Here is a 25,613-nt window from a genome sequence, read left to right on the forward strand (position 1 = left end):
CAGCTATCCCAGCTGTCATAGGGCGAGAGGCAGGGTGAAGTCTGTGATGTAAGGTCATGTAAAATTAATTTGACTCAAAATCTGATGATTTTTGTGCTTTTGGTGGTGAGGGTTCATTCTAGATTCCCATCTTGCTGTAAAGTATGCCTTTTTTTTCTGCTTAATAAAAACTTTGGCAACATTTAAAACACTAAAGAAAAGACTGTATTATCTCACTATTTAAAGCCCCGCAGCACTGCGTAGAGATGCCACTTATAATTAGAATGTATGTAACTGCGAGAGAAGCCTGAGCAACAGGTGGTCAGCCTGACATCATCGTGGTCACATGTTCGAAAAGGTAACGAAAACAACAAGCGCTTACTCTGCTGCAAACATAACATCATAACAGGATCTGTGCGACAGGAAGTGATCTCTATGGTAACGTTGTTTCACATCCTGCACGTTTCATGTAAAGTATGCTCATTTTCTCTTGATCAACAAAACAGACAGTCGTATCCAGGCATGTCTGCAGCCGCTGTGCAAATGCTGAAGAACCCATGTGTACATTTAAGACAGATGCACACTCAGTGATATTTACATTACCCCACACAGTAAATGATGGCTGTAGGCATAACTGAAGCGTGCAGGTATTTCTCTTGCGGTGCACATGTGACATTTTGTATTTTGACTTCTCTGACTCATCACGTTTCACATCGAGTACCCTTCATTGTCTCCATCTTCCTAATCTGGCCAACTCTTTTAAGTCTCTGGCATGTTGGGCATGGCATGCTATCGAATGTCTCGGGCCTGATCTAACACCAGCTGCAACTTCACCTTGAACACACAGGCTTTTGGCCATGCATGTCATGTGGAGGAAAGGTAAAAGGACTAGAGGTCAGGGGTATGTTGGTCCACTGTTAGTGGATCAAATGCACGTCTGTGTTTGCTCGTGTTGCTGGATGGAATAAAAGCACGAAGCATGTGGGCCGCAAACGAGCCAAAGCCAGATCCAGTTTCTCTCTGTGGGCTGTCATAATAAATACTGATGCGGTCACACCGAATGCTCAGGCAACTTTTTGTCATTTGTGCAAACATAAGGAAGAGGTCGTCACACGGCTGGTGATCCCCAGTTCTCGTGTCATTCTCATCTGTACCTTGGTGCTCCAGATTATCTGACATGCTGTGTTTCCATATACTTTTACTAGCTGAGCTTGTGTTTATATGTTTGTGGTTTGTGGTTGACATATGCTGTTGCTTGTCGTGAGAGAACTCCCTTTGACTTTTTTGGACTTCTAATTTGGCTCATGTGTATTTATTTACCATAGCTCTGAAACTGTTCTGTGTTATTGTGAAACATGTTTTGTTTTGTAACTTTGCATACATGTGTAGCTTATTTCTACAGCCTCAAACGCTCTACCCGATTGTTGATTGAAGTAATTAAATCCAAGAACACATGCACACACACTTATACATACCTTAGTTCTGTACTGGCACTGGAAGACATAGCAGGCACAAGTCGGCGTGCCTCTCACCAGGCAGGCAAAGCTACTGGGCTCCTGGCTGTTGTGAATTAGCTTGGTCACATGGTGAGGAAGACATTCAAACAGAACTGTGTGTGTCAGAGGGTCCCATACAAGGCTCTCTCCCAGCGTGGACACACATCGTACCCTTGATGCTGACACACACAGAAAAACTGTCTGACTGCGTGAAGTAGGACCCAGCTGTCTACCTCCAGACCCCCCAGCTTGCACCTCACCACCTTGCTCCCTCTCACCGGGCTGAGACCTGCTGATTTCAGCCACCACCCAGGGTAGCATAGCCATGGTGGTCAGATGGTGGACTTTCCGAAAACCAATCATGGTCAGTTTGTATCGTACTTCGTCCTCCTCTCCTTCCGCCTCCATCTTTGCCCCCCATGATGCAGTCCTCTCCCTCCCGAGCTTCTGAAGACACTGTGTGGCAGAGGTCAGATGTGAAAGTGAAGGACATGAGCGGTAGTTTGGAGTTAGATTATGACGGAGTTTGTCAGAGCTCCCTGGTCTAAGAGCTTCACTCCTTCTTGGCTTCACTTCAAAGTAGAGACCCTCCATGATGTCTGTGACCTGAGGCAGCTGCTTGCCTCCACTTCACCTACAAAATATCAGTTAGAGATCAGAGATCAGAGCCAGTAAACAGCTGAAAGGACAGCCGCAGGCATTTACAATCTAACTTGATCTTATGAGATTTCAAATGAACACAAATGTGCTACACAAACATTTACTTTGCAAATTAGAACTTAATCTTGTAGCTTGATGTTTGCTCGACTTTGCTTTTAGTGTAGAATGAGGCCAGTTTCCTCAGGACACTATGAATCACCTGATTTGTGTGTGTGTGGGACTCAGTGGTACATTCTCAAGGACACACAAACAAATGATGGTAATCCTTCAAATATCATATTTGACCGGTTAGTTGTCACAGAGGGGTCTTACAGAGCTAATCCTACAGCTCTACATAACCGCTCACCTGTGTTTGCACATTACGTTTTTCATTTGAAATCCGTGCGAAATTACACAACAGCGTCAGAACCTTAATATTAGGACACGAGTACAAGGTTAAGTGAAGATACATTGTCAGTTTAACCAAAACGATCACGTTAAAGTCCCGAAAAAGCAAAAGTCAAACGTTTTCATACCTGCCTTAATATAAATAAATCGTTAACTTCATCAGCGGTGCAACGTTCAAGATCTGTATGCTGCTCGAGAGCATCACGCGGAAGTGAAAGCTATTTTTTATACAAGGAGCGGGCGGCAAACAACGGATCGTAACGGGGTTTTGCCATTTTACGCACATAGCCGTTTATTTTTACGCACGGGGGTTGTGCGGAGACCAAACCGCGCACAAATATTGTTTACCCCGAGATTCCCAACGCGCACAACGTCCCGTTTTAATCAGTTTAACATTTTCATCTTCTCCTCCTTCCTTACCTGTCCCGGTCACGCCTGTCCGTCGTGGCTAGCGGCAGAACCACCACCGAGAGAAATCTTATAGTGTAAGAGTAACTGCCTACAGACAGAGGAACGAGAGAGCCCTTTACACAGCTCGAGCCGTCTTCAGCTCGAGTTAAATATAGATGACAGACCAAATCCTACCGTCCTCCTCGCCTCTGTACTCAGATGAGGCATGACAAGTGCATGCTGAGTGTGCGCGCTGGCGAAGGATGCAGGGGCGACAACTGCGCGCGTCGTGGAACTCACAAAACAGATCGATAGTGTGTCCCCTCGTTTTTTGTTACTTCACATGTACCGTCAGAAATCTTTATTTAGTAAAGTTGTATTTTTCAGCATGAAGAATACCGGAACACGCACATTATTTGTAGTCCATCAAATGAATTTAAACTGAAAATAAGTTTTAAAAAAACGAAAAAAAAACCCTCTTTGACTTCTAACATTTTATTATACAGTATGAAGAAACAAGGAGTCGGTATCTCCACTTGATGGCGCTATAAACTTTTAATGTTCTCATTTACACGCTCCTCTAATTCTTGACATTAGCAGCAAAGCAAATGATGCTGAAGCACACTGTGGAATGCATGTCATCAAAACAGGAAATACAGAAAGCATAATAGTGTGAAAACAGGAATGGCTGTGGGTGTAAGATGGTTGGACTTGTGCGCTTTAAGATCTCCGGCATTGAGGTAAACTGAATTTTAAAAATCAAAAACATGAAGCTGTGAAACATTTTGACTACTGAAAATATAGCAACCCTTGAGATAATTTAAAAATGACTAATTATCATCAACAACAACATGGTTTCTCCAAATTGTAAACGAGCCACATGGTTAACTTGTCACTAACACGTTTATGAATTGATGTAAAGCCAGAATTAAAAAGAATCTCGTCTGGAGAATTCAGACAACATGTGGCATGCTGGTCAGAGATATTAAGCCCAGCTTGTCCTGCTTGTTGTTATAGACCCATCTGCGCTACTGTGGCTTTGGCTGCAACTTATTCTTATCTGGCTCGAAAAAGTTTTCAATGATGGCATCAACCAAGTCATCCAGTTCCTTCTTCAGGTGAGGCACATCACTGTTAGAGACAAAAAAAAAGAAGTTTTTGTCCATCATTAAATTCCTTCAGGATTTGGGCTGATATCAGACAAAAGAAGATGTATAAAGCCATTCTGCAGGCTGCAGAAAAATTTAACAGTTCTAGAGTTTGCTTATACTAGCTTTGCCTCTAAAGTAACCTACCTGTTACCAGGAGGAGCACAGAGTTCAGTGTAGTATTTGATTTTTGGTTCTGTGCCGCTGGTCCTCATGGTGGCCACACCCCCATTAGAGAAGGTAAAGGTGATCATCTGACTGGAGCTAGACGTGGGAAGAACCTGAGAGAGGAGAGGAAGGAGTGTTAGATGGACAGAGGGAGAGACACACTGAAATAAATAAAACTGGAAAGACGAGCAAAATTAAAAACACAAAACTTCTGCAGTTTAAAACTAACAACTGCTTTAAAAGAAAACTCTTACACAATTATAATGTGTAATTAAGAGGTTTGTTATGCTCTCAGTGTATGAACTACAGGTGTGATGTTTGTGCCCTTACAGCTTTTTTATCGGGTTGGTTGCTATCGTAGCCGGTGGTCAGGTCTCGCACAGCGTCGATGGCAAAACGACCACATTCGGTGGGATATGAGTCTTTTGTGCCACCATAGTTGCGCAGACGCTCAAACAGACTGCGGATCACTTCCTGGTCATGGCAGATAAAGTAAGAGTTCTTGCTGATGTGGTAGCCATACCTGATGATAAGAAATAATCAAAGACAGAGCTAGAGCCTGCAGTTTTAGGTTATTCAAAGTTTAAGGTGAAATGTACGCAAGTGTGTGCATCTTACTCTTCATAGATTGTAGTGAGCTGCTGAGAAAGACTGAGTTTTTTAGTCGCCAGGAAGGAAATCATCTCTCCTGCTATGGCTGCAGCGCTCACTCCATCCTTGTCCAATACAGAGGGACTACACATATACCCTGCAACACACACACACAGTTCACTTAGACTATATAAGCCTCCAGCTGCTGTAGTCAGCTGCCACTTCTTTTAGTAGCAGTGTATCCAAAGGCATGAGATTCCAATTATAGTATCATAATCTTATTATATAGGAATGCTGGAAACTATGCTGTTATGTTGTATGTGTGTGTTGGACTTACTAACAATCGTATTAACCCCAAACAACTTTCATTTTTAACTCAGCCTTTGTGTTTGACTGTCAGCACGGCTCAAACCTTTTAATAATCAAAACTGAGATCACATCACATGAATCTGATGTTTTTACATGTTTAATTTTGATGACTCATATTTTCATTAACCAAATTACCAAGATTGCGCTACGTTGTGTGATTAGATTCACTTGTAAAGCGCAACTGTTTTTTTTCCAGAGAAATATTTCAGTATCAGTACATGCAAGTATACTTCAGGACGGCACAAAGAAAGTGAAGCATTTCTATTCACAGTAATGATGCAACCTTTGGTCACAGTTTTCAGTGGTGTTTAGTTCAGGGGACTGTGAGAGCTCTGCATCATCTTGCACCTCTTGAATTAGTCCACTGTGAAGTCTGAGGTGAGTTTGTGATACTTTCCTTGTCAGAGATGAAATGGTGTGACCTTTGCTTCCAGAATTATTCGCTGATATTAAACTGGATCTATTGTTCCCTCTCCCACTGAAATACTTTCAGCTTTGCAAGTGGAAACAACTACAGCCAAAAAGCTCATCCACTTCCATAAAGGTCATATTTGTTTAGTTCTCAGTGCACTGCTGGTGACTCATTCTGAAGGTCTTTTGCAGTTAAACAGGGGTTGTCCTTGGTCTTCTTAGCAAACCTACAAGCAATTCTCCCTTTTTTGGTCTTACAGATCTCAACTTAACCTCCTCTGTTCCTGTTAACTGCCACTTCTTGATTAAACTATGAGATGAGGAACCAGCTTTCTTTACTTTCATAGACACAGGTAGCTGTTTAGAGAAGCCGTGGGTGCTGACAGCTGCCACAGCAGAAGAGGTTTGTGGATAAAGGTCTCTGAAGCTGAAAGGCCCAAAAGAAGTTAAAAATTAACTTCATGTCTTTCAGCGATCAGCTCACACACCTCTCACTTAACTGTTCATAGTAACTTTACTTTTCCATGTCACTGTGCACTTTATATATCTAGTTTAGCTCACCAACAGGTTATTCATAAGCAAAGTAACTATACATTTCAGTTTCATTACTGCCATCACTTTAAGGCTATTTTTTTTTAATCCTCAAGCAAGTTTTTGAAAGGTTTAGATTTAGGTTGAATTTAAACTTTAGTTTAGATCTTGTGAGCTCCCAAAAACAAACAGAAAAATGTTGTTGTCATCAACTGATCCCACACAAATTTATGTTACTTGAATACTTTTAGGCAGTTAAAATTAACTCAGCTTGTGACACTGTGGAAATCATTGTGTGCATTAGCCACAAAGCAGGAATCAGGACTGGTCTCAGTTTGAAAACAGTCATTCGTGTGTGTGCTGCGTGCGATAATACCTATGGCCTCTTCAAAGGCAAACAGCACGGTCTTGTCCTGGTCCAAAAGGTCTCTGGCTCTGTTACCCATCCACTTGAACCCTGTTAGTGTTTCCTGTCCAAACATTACGTAAGAAATTTGGTTAACAGTAACCACGGAGAATGGTTTGAAACATTCAATCTGAAACACGTGCGGTGGTGAAACCTAAAACAGTATTGTTAAATAGTCTCATAGTGGAAAATTTAACTAATCTTATTTTAAAAACAACTTTGTTACCTCAAAGTGGAAGCCCTCCTTCAGGGCAATGGCGCGCAGTATTTTGGATGAGACTGTGCTCGACAGCATGTAGAGGTTTTTCACAGCAGCAGCGTCGGAGTTTTGCTCCCTCCAGCAGCGAAATATCCACCAGCCAAGCAATGCTCCCAGCTCATTACCACTGAACACACGCCACCGTCCACTAACACAGACACAGATAGAGGTTATGGAAGTGAAGGCAAGCTAACATACCTTATGCAGAGGGTCATCGATCTGTGATCATCAAAGCATTCTGTAATATGTTTAAACTGTTACATTAAAAATAGCTCCTAAAATCTGACGACAGCAACACGTCTCCAACAGTTTAGGATCGGGAGCAACAGAAGGCTGTAAAAGCAAGTGGCACTAAAAAAAAAAAAAAAAAATGCAGCAGGTCAGTCACATAAGTTGGTATAAAAAGAAGATCTTAGAGAGTTTCGTACAAGTAAAGATGGACAGAGATTCACCAAATTGCAAAAAGCTGCATTTACAAACTGAAAATCTTCCTCAATGAAACAGTTGTGAAGACTTTTAACATCTTCTCATCTGCAACACATAATGTCATCAAAAGATTATGAGAATCTGGAAAAATCTCTATGTGTGCGTGAAAAAGGCCAAAAGTCAATATTGGATGCCTGTGATCTTCAGTGGGTCTCAGGCAGAACTGCATTAAAAACATGCACGAATCTGTCATGGAAATTACTGCATGGGCTCAGAAACAAATCTGTTCACCTCGCCATCTACACAAATTCAGGTTAAAGCTTAATCAGGAGAAGCTACATATAAAGATGATCCAGAAAGGCTGATCCACGGTCAGATTAATAGAAGTTTTAAATTATTTCTGGAAAAAAAACAGACATTTTGTTCTCTAGCCTAAAGAGGAAAGGGACCATCCGGCATGTTATCAGCAGTCAGTTCAAAAGGCTGCATCTGTGAATTGGTGCCTTGCACATCTGGAAAGGCATGATCAATGCTAAAAGGTATATACAGGTTTTAGAGCAGCACATGCTCTTATCTAGACGTCTTTTCCAGGGAAGGCCTTGCATATTTCAGCAAGATGATGCCAAACTACACACTGCATTTATTACAAGAGCCTGGGTGCAGAGTGGTCTGATCATTCACCAACTGAAAAGATGAAATCATCATCATGTAAAACAATGACAAAGAAGACCCAGAACTGAGCAGCTGGAGGTCCTGAGTAGCTCTAAAATGTGTGGGTCACCATCATTTTTATTTATTCAACCCTAATAAACCTACCCAATGAGTTTGTGTCAAACTCTGCTGCAAACACTATTAAAGCTGTATATGCACACAAACACACCTCTCCTGCTTCTCAGCAATGGCCAGTCGATCTGCATCAGGGTCATTCGCCAGCACCACAGAGGCCCCCTCCTTCTCTGCCAGTGCAAATGACAATGTCTGCAAGAACAACCAATCACTTGTTACACAATCAACCAAAACCAGTCATCTACTACAGTCAGCTGTATATGTTTTAGGCCAGTGAAACATTTGTTGTAGTTTTGCCTCTGTACACCACCACAGAAGATTTGAATCAAAGAATCCAGATATGATTGAAGCGTTTTCACCTTTAATTTAAGGAATTTAACAAATGTATTGTATTAACTGTTTAGAAATTATGGCCATTTTTAGACATAGACACGTTACTGGCAAGCAGTTTCATTGCTAGGTGAGGCCTTCTCCTTTAGTCTATGACAAATAGAGGCAGAAAAAAGATCTGGAGTTAAATTTGAGGGTTAAACTTTCATTTTGGTTTCTGTTCACTGGAAATCTCAATACAAGAAAAATAAGTGCATGATTACAAAATTATTTCCTTAGTTAAGAAAAACAACCTCACAAAATGTCAAGAATACTCTCAAAGAGGAAGGTGTGTCATCGTCAAACAAAGAGAAACAGGTGCAGGATGAACTCTTAAGTGTACAGGGCTATACTGTAATTCCTAAACAGTAATGCGATACTTTTGTAAAAACCCTTGAATCGAGACTCCCCGTCTGTACTTCAATCACATCTTGATGATCTGATTTAAAATCCACCATGATCGTGAACATTAAAACTGTGTCACTGTCCAAAAACCTACGGACACAACTGTACATATGATTGGGTGTGACAAATGTTGACTACGCACCAGGACTCCCTCTCCCTCTTCAGGATTAGGATATTTAACGGTGGGAAATTCGGGGTCTGGATCCTTCTGTTCCTCCACTGCGTATGGAGGACGAAGATCGAAAGCCTTGAATGCTGACTGGACGAACGTGTGACCAACACCGTGCACAGATGTATGCACAATTTTCACCTCTGACTTCTTGTTTATTTCCCTGCAAAAAAAGTCAAAACATGATTTATGAATATCCACAGGTTTCTACCTCAAAGCATTATGTGCTTGTACTTGTATGGCCTACATGGCATCTTATGCATTTAAAACATTACACAGTAGAATTGCTAGCACGTTTTAAATGGTACATGCTGCTCAACAAGTTGTGTATCTATGCAGCACCTGTGATGGCAGTGTTTCTGGATAGCTTTGAAGTATTCTGTGTTAATATCCTGATAGGGGTCTTTGAGCAAAGTGCTCTTCAGAGCCTCCTCCGTGTTCCACGACTCAGGCCAAGGCTCCAGGTTTTCCACAATGGCTTTAGATATACCTTTGTCATGAGGAGTCACAATCTGGGCACCGTTCTCCCAGTACACCTAGGACAAACCCAGAAAAAACTAAATATGTCAGAAATTTATGGGAAAGAAATTAAATTGGAACTTTGTAATTTTTAAATTAGCAGAGATTATAAATAAAACTATCAGTAAGCTATTGATGCATTTAAGGAAGAAAGACAAGGCAAATGACGAGGTCTTACCTTGTAGCCATTGTCTTGTTTGGGGTTGTGAGAGGCCGTCACCATGATACCAGCACACAGACCCAGGTGGGAAACTGTGAAAGGCTACAATGAGAATGAGAGAAAGACAATAGTACCTCATATATAATAAATATTTTAAGAACACCATGCAGAAGAAAAAAAAAAGGTTAAGAAATACAAAGAAAGCCTATTTGAAAATGTTACTAATAAAACAATGTTATAGTTGGTTACTATGAGGGAATGGATTCATTTCTACTGAGAGCCAAATGGTTCAAATGTTTTCTGCTATAACGCCATCATGGAGGTAATTACTCGTGATCAAGGTGCACTTAAGGAAAATGTCAATCTAATTTTTTTTAATTACTGTGGGAGAACATCAGGTGAATTTGAGCAGCTCAACAACATTTTCCCTCATTTTCCTTTTTGTCTGAAGACTCACACCAAAACTGTGCTACGCAAAGATTTTCTTTCCCACAAAACTGCAGTGAAAGAAAATCAGGATGAAAAAGTGAGAATGAGGAATACGCTTTTATGAAATTCTGGGGCTATGCTTATAAAAGTGTTATAATGGAAAAACATCAGCAGCATAAACCTGATGTGACATTCACAGATTGATAAATATCACTGCCATCAGCAAATGACATTTTTAAGCTGAGGGGCTGACATCAGTAGAAAAAGGCAGATATTGGCTAATACTAATATTTGGTTGATTTATCAATGAATGCCTACTGAGAACGGGCCTAAACGGGCCTGCTGTGTATTTGCATGCTGGCCTTTGGGCAAATCCTGCAGAGATATGGTCTACATTTTCACTAAAGCTGAATGATTGTGGATCTTTCCTCTAGTCTAAGTAGGCTCATACCCAGGGCTAATCTTTGAATCTGACATCTTTTGATTCACAGTGTCTAAAATGTCATGGAGTCCCGTTTCATTCAGCTTAGACAGACACCTAAAATTCACTCATTCTTATCTCAGCATGACTTAACAAGGTCCTGCTTTTATTTCTTCCAGAGTTTACTACTTACACCAGCGTAACATAAACAGGCTACTATTAAATGAAAATGCAGCTGCTAGGCTTCTAACACGTAGCTGAAGGAGAGGGTGCATTACAGCAGCCTTTGCAGCTCTTCACTGACGAAGTGATTGAAACATTTTATGCTTGTTTCTTAAGCCATACAGAATTCCCTGACCAAGGTTATTATCGTTAATGAAAACTAACGAAATAAGGAAAACTAGAAATGACAAAACATTTTCGTTAACGGAAATAAAAATAAAAACAAAAAAAGGAAAACTAACTAAAACTGTAATGAGTGTTCACAAAACTAACTAAAATTAACTGAATTTATAGCAAAAATGTGTTTAGTTTTCATTGATGTGTGCGTGTCATACAGTAGTCAAGGGTGAAAATGAAGTTTAGTTTACAGATTTTTTTCTTGCTGTCTAATTATGCCAGCAGGTGGCAAGTGCGTTAGTCGAGTCGTCTGTGTTGCTGCTCCGTCCACGCGCAGAATCATGTCAGGAAAAGTCGGGAGCCAGAGTCCAATTTGGGATTACTTTGAATATGACTGTGTTTTGGATAAAGCAAGTGTCTTGTAGTGGAAAGAGACAAATTATGAGGGACATTTCTAAAGGGAAAAAAATCCCACAAACCTTAAAGTGCACTTGAAAAGCTCACACAAGAAGGCTAACCTAGCTTACCTTGAGAAGGTAAGGGAGCACACTCAACCCTCATCCCCAGAAAACACAAGCTAAATCCAGGCAAGGCAGCGTGATGCATCCCGAGAAAACAGGACGGGGATATCTACACAACTGTGTGAGTCAATTGCCTTCAAAAAGTTTATCAATTCACTTGAACCAAAATTACGAACACCCGGTGCTGCAAGAGTTAATAGTCTCATTGGGGCCAAGATATAAATTTTATAGTTGCCTGGTATCAATGGTTGTTCATCTGCCTTTATTTATTTATTTATTTAAAGAACCCATAGGTGGGAATGTGAGTTGTCTGTCTCTGCGTGTTAGCCCTGCGACAGACAGGCGACCTGTCCAGGGTGCAGGGTATGGTAGCTGGAATAGCAACATACCCAAGGATAAGCAGAAGAGAATGACTGATATGATGAAACTGGGATTTTGTTACACTTAATTATTGCAAACACAACTAAAACTATAACTGAAACTAATCAAAACTAAACTGAAACTAAGGATTTTCAAAAAAATAAAAACTAAACTAAACTAGCAAACAATTGGTAAAAACTAATTAAAACTGATATAAAATTTAAAATCTGAAGTCAAAACTAAATAAAAATAAAAACTAATGAAAATTGCAAAACTATTAAAACCCTGTCCCTGACTGAACATCTGAGGTAGGCAGTCTTTAAAATCTTCTCTTAAAAGTTATTTTTATCTGCTGGCTTTTTAAAATCACTTGTTGAAACCTGTTGTTCTATGTATTTTATTTTTTTCACGTGTTGGACTAGCACTTTATGGCTTGGCTTTGGAAAGTGCTATATAAAAACAAGATAAATATTGCGTGCTGTTCTCACTATTACACAAGGAAAATAAGTAATGCAACAGGAAAATTGAGCAAAAACTGAATAAAATAAGTGGATAAATAGATATATTGAATAATCACCTGGAAATACAAATAAGACTTACATGTGTTGGATTATAATATTATTTTATGCCATGTTAGACCCCTAATTAAAGATTGTGAATTATTATGTAGTTTTGGTTTGCATTATTCTCCTGAATTAGAAGAAGGTGATAACTATTACATTTGTTAAACTGATTTGTATTACATTAGACTGCTGATTTATTGTGAATGAATGATATTGTTTTATGATGCATTATACTGCTGAGTTAGAAGAAATACTGTTCGCAGAAAGTCATCGTCTTATTTGTCTGATTAGAAGAGAACAGAACATACTGGAGAGGTTTTCTGCCCCATCTCAGCAGGAGCAGATAAACAGGGAGCCAAGGTCGTAGCTTAGGCGCTGTGTGAGAGAAAGAATGTGAATGTTTAGGCTTTTATGATTAGGTGGGGGCCACTAGAGGCTATAAGAGTTTGATCAAGGCTCCACCATTTTGAGATCTGATGCTGTCTGATGTATGGTATCCATCTCCCACGCGTGTGTTCAATAAATCATCTTTTGACTTGACCCGGCCGGACCAGTGTTGTTATTTTTGGTTTTTCCTCTTGTATCCATCCCCAATATTTGAATCTGTGACAAGTGGTATTGATGTCTAAAGACTAAATTGCTAATCACAGATCCTCTTTCTTCAAACTGAACATAATCTGATGACTGCTACATGTGTTATGCAACATGCTGCACTGTACACTGAAGGAAAGTGAGAGGATTTTTTTAAATTGGAATTTGCCCTGAAGCATCTGCCCCACTGTCATACACGTCACTAGCAAAATTATTAACAAAATAAGAGTAAAGCACCTTTCACAAATGTGAAAATTAAATGATTAAACTGCGACCAAACAGTGTTGAGACCAGTTTCTTTTTTGTAACACATTACAATTCACACTCTCATTACACACACTCTCGTTTTTGACCTGCTCACTTGTAACATAACCACAAGCAATAAAATTTGCTTTTATTTTTTTGACTGTGTTGAATACGTGTTGCAACATCCCAAAAAAAAAAAAAAAACCAGAGTGATGAAAACACAGGAAAGCAAGTGATTACCACAAAGGGCGTGGGGGTGATGTCAGAGAAGAGGTGGACAGGGACTCCTCGGCTGATGAATACAGCCGCAGCCAAGCTGGCGAAACGCTTGCTGCTGCCCCCGCTGGGAGGGTGGGCGCGAGCGTCGTACCCAATCACCACCCCTCGCTCTTTGAGGTTCCCAATACTCTGCTCCAGGTAGCAACAGAAACCCTGTCAGGGAGGAAACGATTGGAAGATACAAGAGAAAGGTCTTGAGAATGGTTGATTATAACTTTAAATAAATATATATACACAGCACCTCTCACAAAAAAGGCACAAACTATTGATGGGTTTTAACCCAGATTATAACAATTTCAATCATGTAATGAATCAGATAAAAATCACAAAATAATAATCACAGAACATGAAGTTGGATATATATTCAGAACAGTATGAATAAAAGCAATCATCATAAAACTATGAGCTAGCTTTTATACAAATCAGTAATTTGAAGGACTGCTTGTATACATAGTTTCACGATCCTGCAGTGTCAGATCTTCAGTGCAAAAAGAGCAATCTCCATTATTCTAGAGCCAGAAAAGCCCTAAAGGCAAGCTCTGGCTCACACGCAGGCAGCAACTCAGGAATAAACTATGAAGTGCTATAAAGCAATCTATACGATCTTAAATTCAGCTATAAAATAAAGTGTGAACCAGGTTGTTGGGGGTTTTGGGTGACAATAAAATACTTAGCATTCCTCAACTTCTTCACAAAACAAAGACTAAAAATCAAAAGCGGAAACATTCAACTTTCCATGCGACTTGAAAGTATTGAGCTGCAGTATTGACCCACCTGTGTGGTCTGAATAATAGTGAGGTCATTCATACAGGATATGCCAGGCCCCATGGCTGCCCTCAGACCTGCTGTGCCAAACTCCATCCTGGAGGAGAAACACTTCTTCAGAGCTTCCATGTTTCCCTCTTTCACCATATCCTGCACCATGGATTTCGTTTTGGGGTTCTGGGGAAGGGAAACGTTTTATTATCCACAAATTAATAAATAAATAAACGAACACAAAGACTTAAAATCTTGTCTACAGTGTTGTCACTTGATGATAAAGTTAGCATTAAAAACCCAACACAAAAGCTTCTATAGACAACGGGAAAGTTTAGAGGGTAAGAATCAGTCTGCTTAGGAATTACTACGAGAACGTCCAGACAGGACGGCACTTCTGACCACGTGGACCCCTGAGTAAGCTGCTGTAACACAATTATCTCAAGACTAATGAATCTGGGGTCTTTTTCCAGTGGGACCTAATTTGTGACATCCCATATGTCTTTAAGGCCAAGAATGACTGTGTTTGTGTAGGTCTGATAGTCGGGTAGTAGCCGGGTTAGTTTGGTTATACATTTGTGTTGTAAGTTGTTAAGACCATGTGACTGGTTCTGTTTCAGTAATGGTAGTAATGACCAACATACCAGAATGTATGACCAGCAGCTGACTGTGGGTTGTTATAAAATCTGAGTCGTATTCTGTTTTACTGATTTATAATTTCAAATTATTTTCCACTAAATAATTCTGTTATTTTGTAGTATTTATAAAAAATAATGATGTGGATATCAAAAATAAATATAATATTAGAAATAACTGATGCTTGCAGACAGGAGGAAGAGTCTCTTGCAAAATTTGGACAAACGTTTGTGGACCAAACAGAGGGTTATGGATTTATAATCATTAAAATGAAAAAGACTCAGTAACAACAGACGCTTGAGTACAAGCACAAGTTGACTTCTGGTTTTAAAGAAAGCAAACCTGCAGTGATGAATGTTTGTGGATACGTAACCCAAGTGGAAACTTCTCTGTGTAAGATCAGAGAAGTCTAAGAGCAGAGCCCTGGGGAACACCACTGGTCACTCACAAGCAGATGACTGGCTTCATAAAGTAGGGTCAGTTCAGTTTACCATGAAATCCACAACTGGTGTAATTTTACACGTAAGACAGGAGGAGAAGTAGAGAAAAAACTACCTGTAATTGTTAAAACCTTGCAGATCAGTATTAATTCTGTAGGGTGAAATGTCAAAAGGGGTCTATGATGACTTTAATTTAGCTCTCGTGTTCTTGGAAGTAAAATAGCTTCAAACTAATTTAGTAGGGGAGGGCAGGTCAGTGTTTGTGGAGTGGAGTGGTCACGAGTTACGCAACCCGGAGACCGACTTCTTCTATTTTTGTGTGAACAAGGGCTTCTTTGACTTGATTTGTTGGTTGCATGTAAAATAGTTGACAAAGATTATTTAAGAAAAAAAAAACAGTTTGAATTATGATGGGTTCTAGCTAAAATGCTTAAGAGTCATTCTCATCTCAAAGCATCAAATTTCTACAATATTTTCTGTTCGTCCACATCTGACCTCCCTGAAAAGTTTATGGTTTAAAATTTGGGCATATGTAATGATTGCTGTGAAATTATTAGAATTTAATTTACATTAAACTCCAGAATTTTGCGTTATTTGGATTAGAGGACCTATTTATATTTTTGCTTTTGTAGAAAAACTTGTCATATTTGCTCCATCCAGATTAAAGGTGAATGAAAACAGCATTTTTTCATGTTGACAAAGTTTTATTTGGCATTTTTGTAAAATACATCTATGTCCCATTCAGAAAGTTGTCTTTTTTGCAGTGTGTTTTCTTTTCCAATTATTACTATGTGTTCAAATGTTGGACTTTATAATTCAGGTTACTTTCTTTGTTTATTTATTTATTCTTTAACCAGTCATAATCAGACATTTTTTGATCCATCTCATCCTGGTTCATTTTAAGGTGAGAATGTGAAAAATTTCAGCTTTTATCTTTAATAGTTTCTGATTTATGCTCAAACATGGCCTCAGATTTCGCAATGTGAAAAAAAAAAATGGTGGAAATGAATCAAGAGATAATTTTCAAAACTATACATCTTGAAAAGTAAACGACATATGAAGTTGAAATTTCACACTGATCATTATATATGTCCAAATATTAGATATAATATATCTAAGACACATGAGATTCTGCTTTTAAATGACAGATCAGATCTACTTTCTGTTATGCTTATCCAGACTATCATCGAATTCTCACAGAGAAAGAAGAATCCAGTTCTTCTTTGCGCTTCTTGGTTTAGGCATAATAATCATGTATTTAGTAATTCATTGGCAGATACTTGATTTGGGGTAATTCGTGGGAAATGGGCACTTCTTTAACATAAAATACAGATCCATTAAAACCCAAGTCAATATAACGTATATCAACTTATTATAGTAAACTAGTAGCAGATTTTTTGCAACTTTAAATGAAAATTTAAATTGAGCACTATCACAAAAAGTTCATTGATCCATGCTTAAATGAAAGGACCAGTCAAGGATACCAATAAACTCACAAAGTTACTAACTGGAATCTTCATGTATCTTCATAATCGCCCGAGAATAAATAAAATCGCTCGTACAAAGATAACCCTGAATGTGTTTGATGACTACAGCAAAGCTGAAGCACTCTGAGCTAGCACGCTAGCTGTCAGCTCACCTTGTCGTACTGCAGCCACTGCCGGACAGACTGGTCCAGCTGGGCGTCACCGGTTGAGGACGTACCGTTCTCCATGTCTCTTCTTGACCAGAGTCAACAATCTGTCCAGCTCAGTGTCTATGCTCATAGAAGATCAACGCGCTCCTTCAGTAACTTTATCTGGCTGAAAAAAGTGAAGACAGCACTGAAGATGTTAGCACCACTGCCTGCTGCTGGGGGCGGAGCGACGTTCTGCGTCACGAGTTTCCTGCGTGTTGCATTCAGAAGCTGTCGTACTGTGGTTAATAACAAGCGCGAGGCCTTCATGGACTATTTTAACCAATGACTGTAGAAAACAGTTATACGGTCATCTATTTTAACCAGAGGAAATTAATTGAAAGATTGTTTCAAAACTGTTACAGAAAGCGTAATCTTTGTTTTCCTAGAGGAAAAAAAACCATAATTACACAACTACAGCAGTCACTGGAATCACAGTACCAGTATTTATAGTAATGTGCAAAAGTCTTAAGCCACTCTCATTTATTTACATTTTTACAATTTAAATGGGAAGTAGATAATCCTTTACTACATTCAGTGATTGTCATGCAGAAAAATGAAGCTGCTGCCAATCAGATGCTTTCCAGATGATCTTGCATGGTGGATGAAAAACTGAAGGGACTTCTCTGTGTTCATAATTCCATTCATTTAGACAAGTTCCCCAACACCACTGGCTGAAATGTAGCCCCAAATCAAGACAGAGCCTCCAAGGTGTTTTACAGATGTCTGTAGACATTCACTGTTTCAACTCTCTCCTGATTGCCTACATACATACTGACAATGATTTGAACTAAAACAATAAATATCTGTCTTACTACCCCATGTGACCTGCTGCCACTGATTTTCAGTGAAACGTTTGTATAATCTGGAATACCTTATCCTTTCTCCACGTTTCCGTAAGAATGGCTTCTTACTACCCACCCTTCCACGTAGACCATTTGTGATGAGGCTTCAGTCAACAGTAGATAAAAAGGGCCAGATGTATCCATCAGAGTCTGTGTCAGACCTTTGTTGGACCTCCCCCTATTTGACACCAATATAAAGTATATCCTCTTTAAAGTAAATAAATTGAAAGATTGAAATATGAAGATGATTATCAATGAATGTTTTTATACTGTGATTCCTCAGATGAAAGTCAGAGCTGGTGACTTTCATCTGAGGAATGGAAGCATGTTTTTAAGAGCCAATTAAAGATCAAAGCTGTGTAAGAGTTTAACCTGTTTAGAACAGTAAGTTTGGATCACTCTGACCCAGTGTGAGTGTAGTTTTAATCTTTCAATTCTCATGTCTGATAACACAGGCAAGTACATTCAAACCCCTCCATCAGCTGTCTCTGTAGTTTGTCTGGGTTCACTGACCGAAGCCAAATTAAGGAGAAGTGACAGCATCCACCGATCTTTACCGCCCTTCACAGAGCACTAGGCTCCATAATGCATACTGGAAGCATCTATCACCAAGTTCATTCCTCTTCTCACGTACAAAAATGGCACTTTCATATAGCTATCTTCTGCTGCAGTTGACAGTCTTCAGTGTATTTTTGCCTCGTGCCTTTAATAAATCACAAAAATAAAGATAAAATTGACTAGCTGATTGTTTGAAAACATGAAATCATGAAAGCACAAGGTTACACAGCAGATAAATAGTAAAGAAAAACTGTTGCTCAGTCTGTGGAAAGACTGGACCTCAATCAAAATGTCAACAGTAGGCCACTTAGGGTTTTTAACAAATAGTTTGCGACTCATTGTTATAGATCACAAATTATTTTTCCCCAGCATAGGGAAAATTAAAATTCATCCATCAACCTCCACTATGACATTTATCAACCCGAGCCAAGTGCTATGAATTGTATTGAATAACAATGACACTGAAGATACGAAAAAAGAACTGTGAGCGCATAAGCAATCCAAGCTTTCTTCCTCAATCACAGAAGAGATTCAAGTTTTATTTTTCCTCAGACACTTTGGATAACCAGTGGTCATATTACAAAGGAATCACTTCACACGATTTCCTATTTCAGGGTTTCATGTAGCTACGACAATAACAAATAAGACCGCATACAACTGATTTTAAATTATCAACACTGTTGGGGCCACATGTTAGTGATGCATGTTATCTGGGACCAGTGGTTTGAGTCCACTTGTCCGCTTACAAGAAAACATTAATGAAAGTGATCATCTTCAATAAATACAAGAAATACTTCTGACTGAAGCGATCTTTTTCAGGTTTGACAGAGTTCTCCAACATCAAATGACAGAGGATCAGGGTTAAATAGGCGTCTGCTGATTTTTCATCACTGCTCTATTAGTCTGAATGTAACAGATGCATTAGTGCTCATAAATACAGAAAAATTACAAGCGCATGGGTTGGTTACAGAAAAGAGCAGCAGTTTACCCTTCAGTTAAAATTGAAAATGAAATTAGTCACAAACACGTGTTTAAATATACACTGGCTTCTGGTTTCAAGAGCAGCAGCAACATTAAAAAACTACTTTCAAAGCAGAAGCACAGGGAAATCAGCTTATTGAACTTGCAAATATTTTTTAATTTTCTTTTTTTAAAAGGAGACTTTTGCAACACGATGGAACCAATAGGAAGAAATAAATTTTAAGTCACCATTACTCCTGAAACTGTTTTAGTAAACCTTTTTGGTTTTACGCAAATATTATTCAGATTCCTTTAAGGCCATGATCCTTTTTCATTAAAAATCCACAGAACTGTGACTTACTGGACTAACTAAATTGTAAACTGCTGTTTATACATTGTCAATTTCCAAACATAGGGCCACTTCCTGTTTAAATCTGGGGACAGCTGTATTCTCACACTGACCACATGGGGAAAGTCAATAAACAGCTTCAGCGTTCTGACTCATTTTAAGTTGTTATTAACAAGATTAAAGATGCTGCTCTGTTCAAGCATCACAATGTGACTTCGAGCCCCTGTGAACAAAATCAGGACCCTGGAGGTGAAGCAACTAAATGAAGCAGCTTTTAATATTTCCAAAAATCATACACATCACCTAACTCTTGACTGTTGTTAAAATATTTTGTGAAAAGGTCCCATGAAGGCCCTTAAAGCCACAATAATTTCAGGTATTTATGTCGAGACCTGAGTTAACGAAACGTGCGACACGCCCCTAAAAGTCACGGTCTTAACTTTTACTTTTAGAGATCAGAGCCCTGACAGACTCTGACATTGAAACCTCACACAAACGGATGCTATCTTCTGCGCTTTCTTTGTTTAATGAAGAACAGATTATCGTCTGCAGGGTACATCTGCGCACCAGTTTTTTTGTCAGCAGTCGCGGGGACTTGATTTTTCCTCTTTTTTCTCTTCTCTTGCTTTGCTTTAGGCCCATGCACCTTTCCTCCAACAGAGCCAAAGAGAGGATTAGGTCTTTTCTCTGTGTGTCCCCCTGGCTGTGCTGAAGGGACATGGTTCATTTTCTTCTTCTTTCTCCTCTTCTTCCTGTTCTCTCCCATCCCTCCCCCTCTGGGAAAGTCTTCTGCTTCATCGAAAATTGGTTTAGCGGCTGGCAGCGGGGTTCTCGAGGTGGGCACAGGTCTCTTAGGTTTCCATGGTTTAACATTGCCTACACTTTCCTGTTGTTTGAACTTATTAAACTTTTTTGTTTTGGGTGTTGCAGCACTTACGTCGTTATCATTAAAAAATAAATGGCTGGGTCTGGGATTGTGGTTGTTAGGAGTATGCCGAGGGGTATGGTTGGACTGGTGGTTGGTTTTATGAAAGCTGATCTTCCGTTTCTTCTTTGGGGGTCCTGGTGTGAGAAGGGCCTCAGAAAAAGATTGAAAACAGCCATTTTTCTTCAGTTCTGGGGAAAGAAAAACAAAAATAATTAATTGGATCTGATTTGATTTGATGATTATCATCTTTTTCTCTTATGATTGAAAAAACAATGTCAGATGGATAAAAAACCTCTTATGTGCCAATTAATTTGGTCCTTAACAGGTTCTAAAAGCATTTAACTACAACCTCACATGACTAATATCTGTTTAACAAAGCGAAGCCAAAACGCTGAAGCAGAGTTTGAAGAGCTAAGTACTCCCAAGGACTGAATAGGTTATGAAACCACTTTTAGGAGCAAAAAGTTGACAAAAGTAATTTTTTTGCACGACTTTGTCAGCATTTGACATGATTGTGGAGGAATTTTTCCCCCCTCTTCTTTACAATGTTGCTTCAGTCTGCAGGCACTTGTTTGTGCACAGTTCTCTTCGCCAAATCATTGCTGAGCACAGACACAGGCTGAGGTTTGGACTTTGACTCAGTCACTGCATCACCTTGATTCTCTTCATTTTCCTGCTGTGCTTTAATCACTGTTCTGTTTTCAGCCAAGCCACTACAATACTTTGGTATACAGAGGAGTTCACAGTAGACTGCAGTGGATGCAAAACAAGCACAAATTTTCACGCCTCCACCAACGTGCTTAACAGATGGTGTGAGGTGTTTCTGCTGATATGTTGTGTTTAGTTTTTTCCCAAACACGATTTTCTCATATGCAACTGTGCAACACTACGGTTTACACTCTGAACAGCTTTTAATTATTGCTTTGAACAGTTCTTTTTTCAGGGGGAATGATTGCACAGCATAGGTCACTAATGCTGTGGGGCAATCTTGGCTCAAAAGTTGGCAGTATGTCTTGTAATCGGAAGGCTGCCAAGACCCTTCACCCGTTGCCTACTGGTGGTGGTCAGAGGGCCCGCTGTCGCCGGGCATCCGGCAGCCACGCCTCTGTCAGTGCGCCCCAGGGTGGCTGTGGCTACAACGTAGCTTACCATCACCAGTGTGTGAATGGGTGAATGACTGGATGTGTAAAGCGCTTTGGGGTCCTTAGGGACTAGTAAAGCGCTATATAAATACAGGCCATTTACCATTTTACTGATGTCAGCCCCTCAGCTTAAAAATGTAATTTGCTGATGGCAGTGATATTTATCAATCTGTGAATGTCACATCAGGTTTATGCTGCTGATGTTTTTCCATTATAACACTTTTATAAGCATAGCCCCAGAATTTCATAAAAGCGTATTTCTCATTCTCACTTTTTTATCCTGATTTTATCTTTCACTGCAGTTTTGTGGGAAAGAAAATCTTTGTGTAGCACAGTTTTGGTGTAAATCTTCAGACAAAAAGGAAAATGAGGGACAATGTCATTGAGCTGCTCAAATTCACCTAAAGTTCTCCCAAAGTAATTTAAAAAAATTAGATTGACATTTTCCTTAAGTGCACCTTGATCACGAGTAATTACCTCCATGATGGCGTTATAGCAGAAAACATTTGAACCATTTGGCTCTCAGTAGAAATGAATCCATTCCCTCATAGTAACCAACTATAACATTGTTTTATTAGTAACATTTTCAAATAGGCTTTCTTTGTATTTCTTAACTTTTTTTTTTTTTTGCTTCTGCATGGTGTTCTTAAAATATTTATCATATATGAGCTACTATTGTCTTAGGTCACTAATGCTGTGGGGCGATCGTGGCTCAAGAGTTGGCAGTTCCTCTTGTAATCGGAAGGTTGCCGGTTCGAGCCCCGGCTCCGACAGTCTCGGTCGTTGAGTCCTTGGGCAAGACACTTCACCCGTTGCCTACTGGTGGTGGTCAGAGGGCCCGGTGGCGCCAGTGTCCAGCAGCCTCGCCACTGTCAGTGCGCCCCAGGGTGGCTGTGGCTACAATGTAGCTTGCCATCACCAGTGTGTGAATGTGTGTGTGAATGAGTGGATGACTGAATATGTAAAGCGCTATGGAGTCCTTAGGGACTAGTAAAGCGCTATACAAATACAGGCCATTTACCATTTAATGACTTAAAAAAAAAAAACAAGAAGCATATGCACAATTTTGAATTTCATTCAGATGCTTTTGGTGGCCATCAGCAAGGTTCTGGTATAAGTCCGGCTGCACACTTGCTCACTCTTCTTGGCAGAATTGGAGTTTATTTAAATTAGTTGGTGTCCTGGCACAGACCAGGCTTTTAAGCATATAGCCCAAGGATTTTAGCCCATAGAGGAAAGCTTAGTACTGTACCTAGACCAAGACACACTACTAAGAGGGCTTAGCCTAAAAATGAATAATAGCTGCAGCCATAAAAAGGATAGATATTTACTGGCCTATTTCTTTATGTGATTTACCTTTAGCCCTGATCTTTATCCTGTGTTGTCTGCGGCTTATGTCTTCCACAGTGTCATAGTGGTTAATCAATGAGGTTGTGGGATGCACTCCACTGAACATCCTCTGTCTTACACATGCCTGTGGAAAACACACAAGACACAGAATTAAAAGGCCTGCAATATATTTAAAATGACATAATAAAAACGCAGCACATGAGGTCAAATCCAGTCCTACAGAAATCCCGCTGATTATGTTACTTTTAGAATCTGTACAAAAAACAACTCTGCACATGTGGAACCTGATGAGAAAACCCGAAGACGTTGGATGTGAAATACACTGTTGATTACAAAAACCTGTAGGAGGTTATATCTTACTATAATAATCTCTGTCTGTGTGTTTGTTTCCTTATCCGCTGTCAAAAAAGTCCATTTTGACCAGATACATCTGTATGGAGCTGCTATTTGAGCCTTATAATAAAGTTGGCATAGCCTTTTAAGTATAAATTAACCTCTCAACATAGCTAATAGCTGCAAAAAATTTATATCTTTAATTTCATGTGACGACTCTGCAGCAAGCTATTGATGACTTGATATTTTAGCTTAGCGTTTATGAAATTTTAGAATACAAATAATAAGAACTCTTAGAATTTATTTATTTTTATTTAACACAGAAGCTGGAAGGATTTCAGGGTTGTTCCTGGTTCAAATGGGTCATGGAAGCTTGTTTCTACAATGGAAAAAACACACACACAAAAAACATAAAAATTGCCAGTCAAGAGCCAAGCTGAAGTTTTAAGCTATTAGTTCAAAATTTCAACTTGCTGACTCAAACTGCAGCGTAAACTGAAATTATGAGATCATTTTGTGATTTTTCTCAGTCAGGCAGTACTGGACCTAACAATAGTAGTAAAGAATTATTTAATCAAATAATGAAAGTACTTACAATTAAATATATCCCTTAAAGAAAATATTGTTTCTTTTTGTTTTAAAGAATCTGCTTCCACTTTGGGCTTTATTCTTTTGGTGTATAGGCCAGAAAGACGTATACAAAACGGCAAATACCTACACACGTAATATAACAGGCAATTCAGCGTACACTTGGACTAAAGAAAGACAGTGAGGGTTACTTACATGGCCAAAGTGTCCCTTCTGTGAGCAGTTGTAGCAGTAGGCATGAGACTGACTGCTGTGCTTTGGTTGCTGCTTCACAAGAGGGCCATGCTTAGTCTGTTAAAAAAAAAAAAAAAAATCAAAAATATATTTTTAAATAAAAACCAAAATCGGATCCCCCCCGATAAACATGATGGACACAATAAAACGGTGGCTTAACCTCCCATTTCTGTCTCGTTCTTCCTCTCCTCTGCCATCATTCCCATGCTCTCAATGAAGCGGACTGCAGTGTATTGTACAGAGAATATGGGGCGCTGATATAAACCACTGATTTCCGAGGTATAGTTAGAGGCCTGTAATGACCCTGTATGATAAGTAACTGTGTGTGTTTGTGTTTGTGTGCGTCAGACTGTGTGTGTGTGAGTGTTTGTTGGACACGGGGTCCCGTCCCCTATGGGCCAGTGTTCTGAAAGCCTTCCATGCTCCAGCGCCCACAGCTAATATACACTGATAAAGAGAGAGAGAGGAGACACAGGCAGAGTGCATTTACTGCTAATGTTACACACACACACACACACACACACACACACACACATACACACACCTAATGCTATTCTCCAAAACACACAACCACAAAACTGCGCAGAAATTACCCCCTCCCTCTCTCTCATCCCTGATTCCGAGATTACAAATGATTTGCGCCCCACGTCATTTCTTAAACATAGCTTAGGTAACCTCCCCTCCCCTCCCCTCCCGCTTCACCCTTTCCTCCGTACACACCCCTGCAAACCCACATCTACACCTCACACTTTTCCCCTCTCTCTCCCTCTCTTTTCCGCTTGAGTAGTTTTGCGGCAGAAAGGATGAATGCTATTAGAGCGTCGCGTCATTATCGGGTCAGGCCTGCCGGGCCCATCTCCATCACAAAGGCCAGGAGATCACAGACCTCTCGCAAGCACAAACTCTCTCTCACACACACACACACACATACACATGTGCACCCCAAGGAGATCACAGCCCCCGTCTCGAGCCCCCCACCCGACCTCCACCCTTCCTGCCCCTCTTTCCATTCATCTTTCATGTAAATTGGCTGTAGGTCTCCCTCTGTCTCTCCCTCTCCCTGACCTTGGGCTTGCGTTATCTCCACATACTCTGATCCAGCACACAGAATGAATGAAAGCACGAGAGACATCGAAAAAAAAAAAAAAGAGAGCGAAACGAAATCCCCCTCTTATTCTCACACCAACCTGTGATAGTTGTGTGAATACCTGGTGTGAATGTGCGTGTGCATGCGAGGAGTTCTCTGCCTCATCCGATATTAATTAACGGGATGAACGTTTATCCCTCACTCGTTTCCTCTCCTTGTTCTGATCTCACACTGCCTATCACGGGCATCTAAACAGAGTGAGGCCCTAAGGGATCACAGCAGGTTGGTGCCTTTCTAAATCTTTCTTAAATGGTTTAGTGAGGAGTGACAGCTATGGCTGTGCAGCGACAGCTA

The 25,613-nt window shown here is 39.9% G+C and overlaps 3 protein-coding genes across 6 annotated transcripts in view; all 3 read right to left on the reverse strand.

Moving 5' to 3' along the window:
* tbc1d1 (TBC1 (tre-2/USP6, BUB2, cdc16) domain family, member 1) overlaps positions 1–3,143 on the reverse strand; it is a 46,182-nt gene extending 43,039 nt beyond the window's left edge. For 3 of the 4 annotated variants that reach the window (XM_006787265.3, XM_006787264.3, XM_006787263.3), the window contains exons 1-2: positions 2,943–3,143; positions 1,455–2,109 (exon numbers count right to left, since the gene is read on the reverse strand). In XM_006787265.3, the coding sequence (XP_006787328.2) occupies positions 1,455–2,069 (615 nt within the window). In that variant the 5' untranslated portion in view covers positions 2,070–2,109; positions 2,943–3,143. The remainder of the gene's footprint in view (positions 1–1,454; positions 2,110–2,942) is intronic. The other variant, XM_006787266.3, reaches the window with a different exon arrangement.
* A 305-nt stretch (positions 3,144–3,448) lies between these two features.
* On the reverse strand, positions 3,449–17,070 carry pgm2 (phosphoglucomutase 2). Its single transcript, XM_006787268.3, has 13 exons — positions 16,850–17,070; positions 14,153–14,320; positions 13,340–13,531; positions 9,648–9,731; positions 9,293–9,486; positions 8,924–9,113; positions 8,102–8,199; positions 6,763–6,943; positions 6,507–6,600; positions 4,847–4,976; positions 4,559–4,751; positions 4,208–4,341; positions 3,449–4,043 (listed from the first exon to the last, which is right to left on the reverse strand). Exons 1-13 carry the CDS (start codon positions 16,922–16,924, stop codon positions 3,941–3,943), a joined length of 1,836 nt encoding a protein of 611 aa, XP_006787331.1. The 5' UTR covers positions 16,925–17,070; the 3' UTR covers positions 3,449–3,940.
* A 1,702-nt stretch (positions 17,071–18,772) lies between these two features.
* zcchc7 (zinc finger, CCHC domain containing 7) overlaps positions 18,773–25,613 on the reverse strand; it is a 54,682-nt gene continuing 47,841 nt past the window's right edge. The window contains exons 8-10 of the mRNA XM_006787269.3: positions 24,134–24,229; positions 23,024–23,141; positions 18,773–20,713 (exon numbers count right to left, since the gene is read on the reverse strand). Coding sequence (XP_006787332.2) covers positions 20,100–20,713; positions 23,024–23,141; positions 24,134–24,229 — 828 coding nt within the window. The 3' untranslated portion in view covers positions 18,773–20,099. The remainder of the gene's footprint in view (positions 20,714–23,023; positions 23,142–24,133; positions 24,230–25,613) is intronic.

The sequence above is a fragment of the Neolamprologus brichardi genome, chromosome 6 (assembly GCF_056152115.1).
Source record: "Neolamprologus brichardi isolate AB-2024 chromosome 6, ASM5615211v1, whole genome shotgun sequence".
In the NCBI taxonomy this organism is placed as follows: Eukaryota; Metazoa; Chordata; class Actinopteri; order Cichliformes; family Cichlidae; genus Neolamprologus; species Neolamprologus brichardi.

Excerpts from the sequence above, each read along its gene's own strand:
- pgm2 (XM_006787268.3), bottom strand. The coding sequence starts at position 16,924 with ATGGAGAACGGTACGTCCTCAACCGGTGACGCCCAGCTGGACCAGTCT. Across the intron at positions 14,321-16,849 it reads AGTGGCTGCAGTACGACAAG|AACCCCAAAACGAAATCCAT; the intron begins GTGAGCTGACAG and ends TCCCTTCCCCAG. Across the intron at positions 6,944-8,101 it reads ATTGCTGAGAAGCAGGAGAG|TGGACGGTGGCGTGTGTTCA; the intron begins GTGTGTTTGTGT and ends TGTCTGTGTTAG.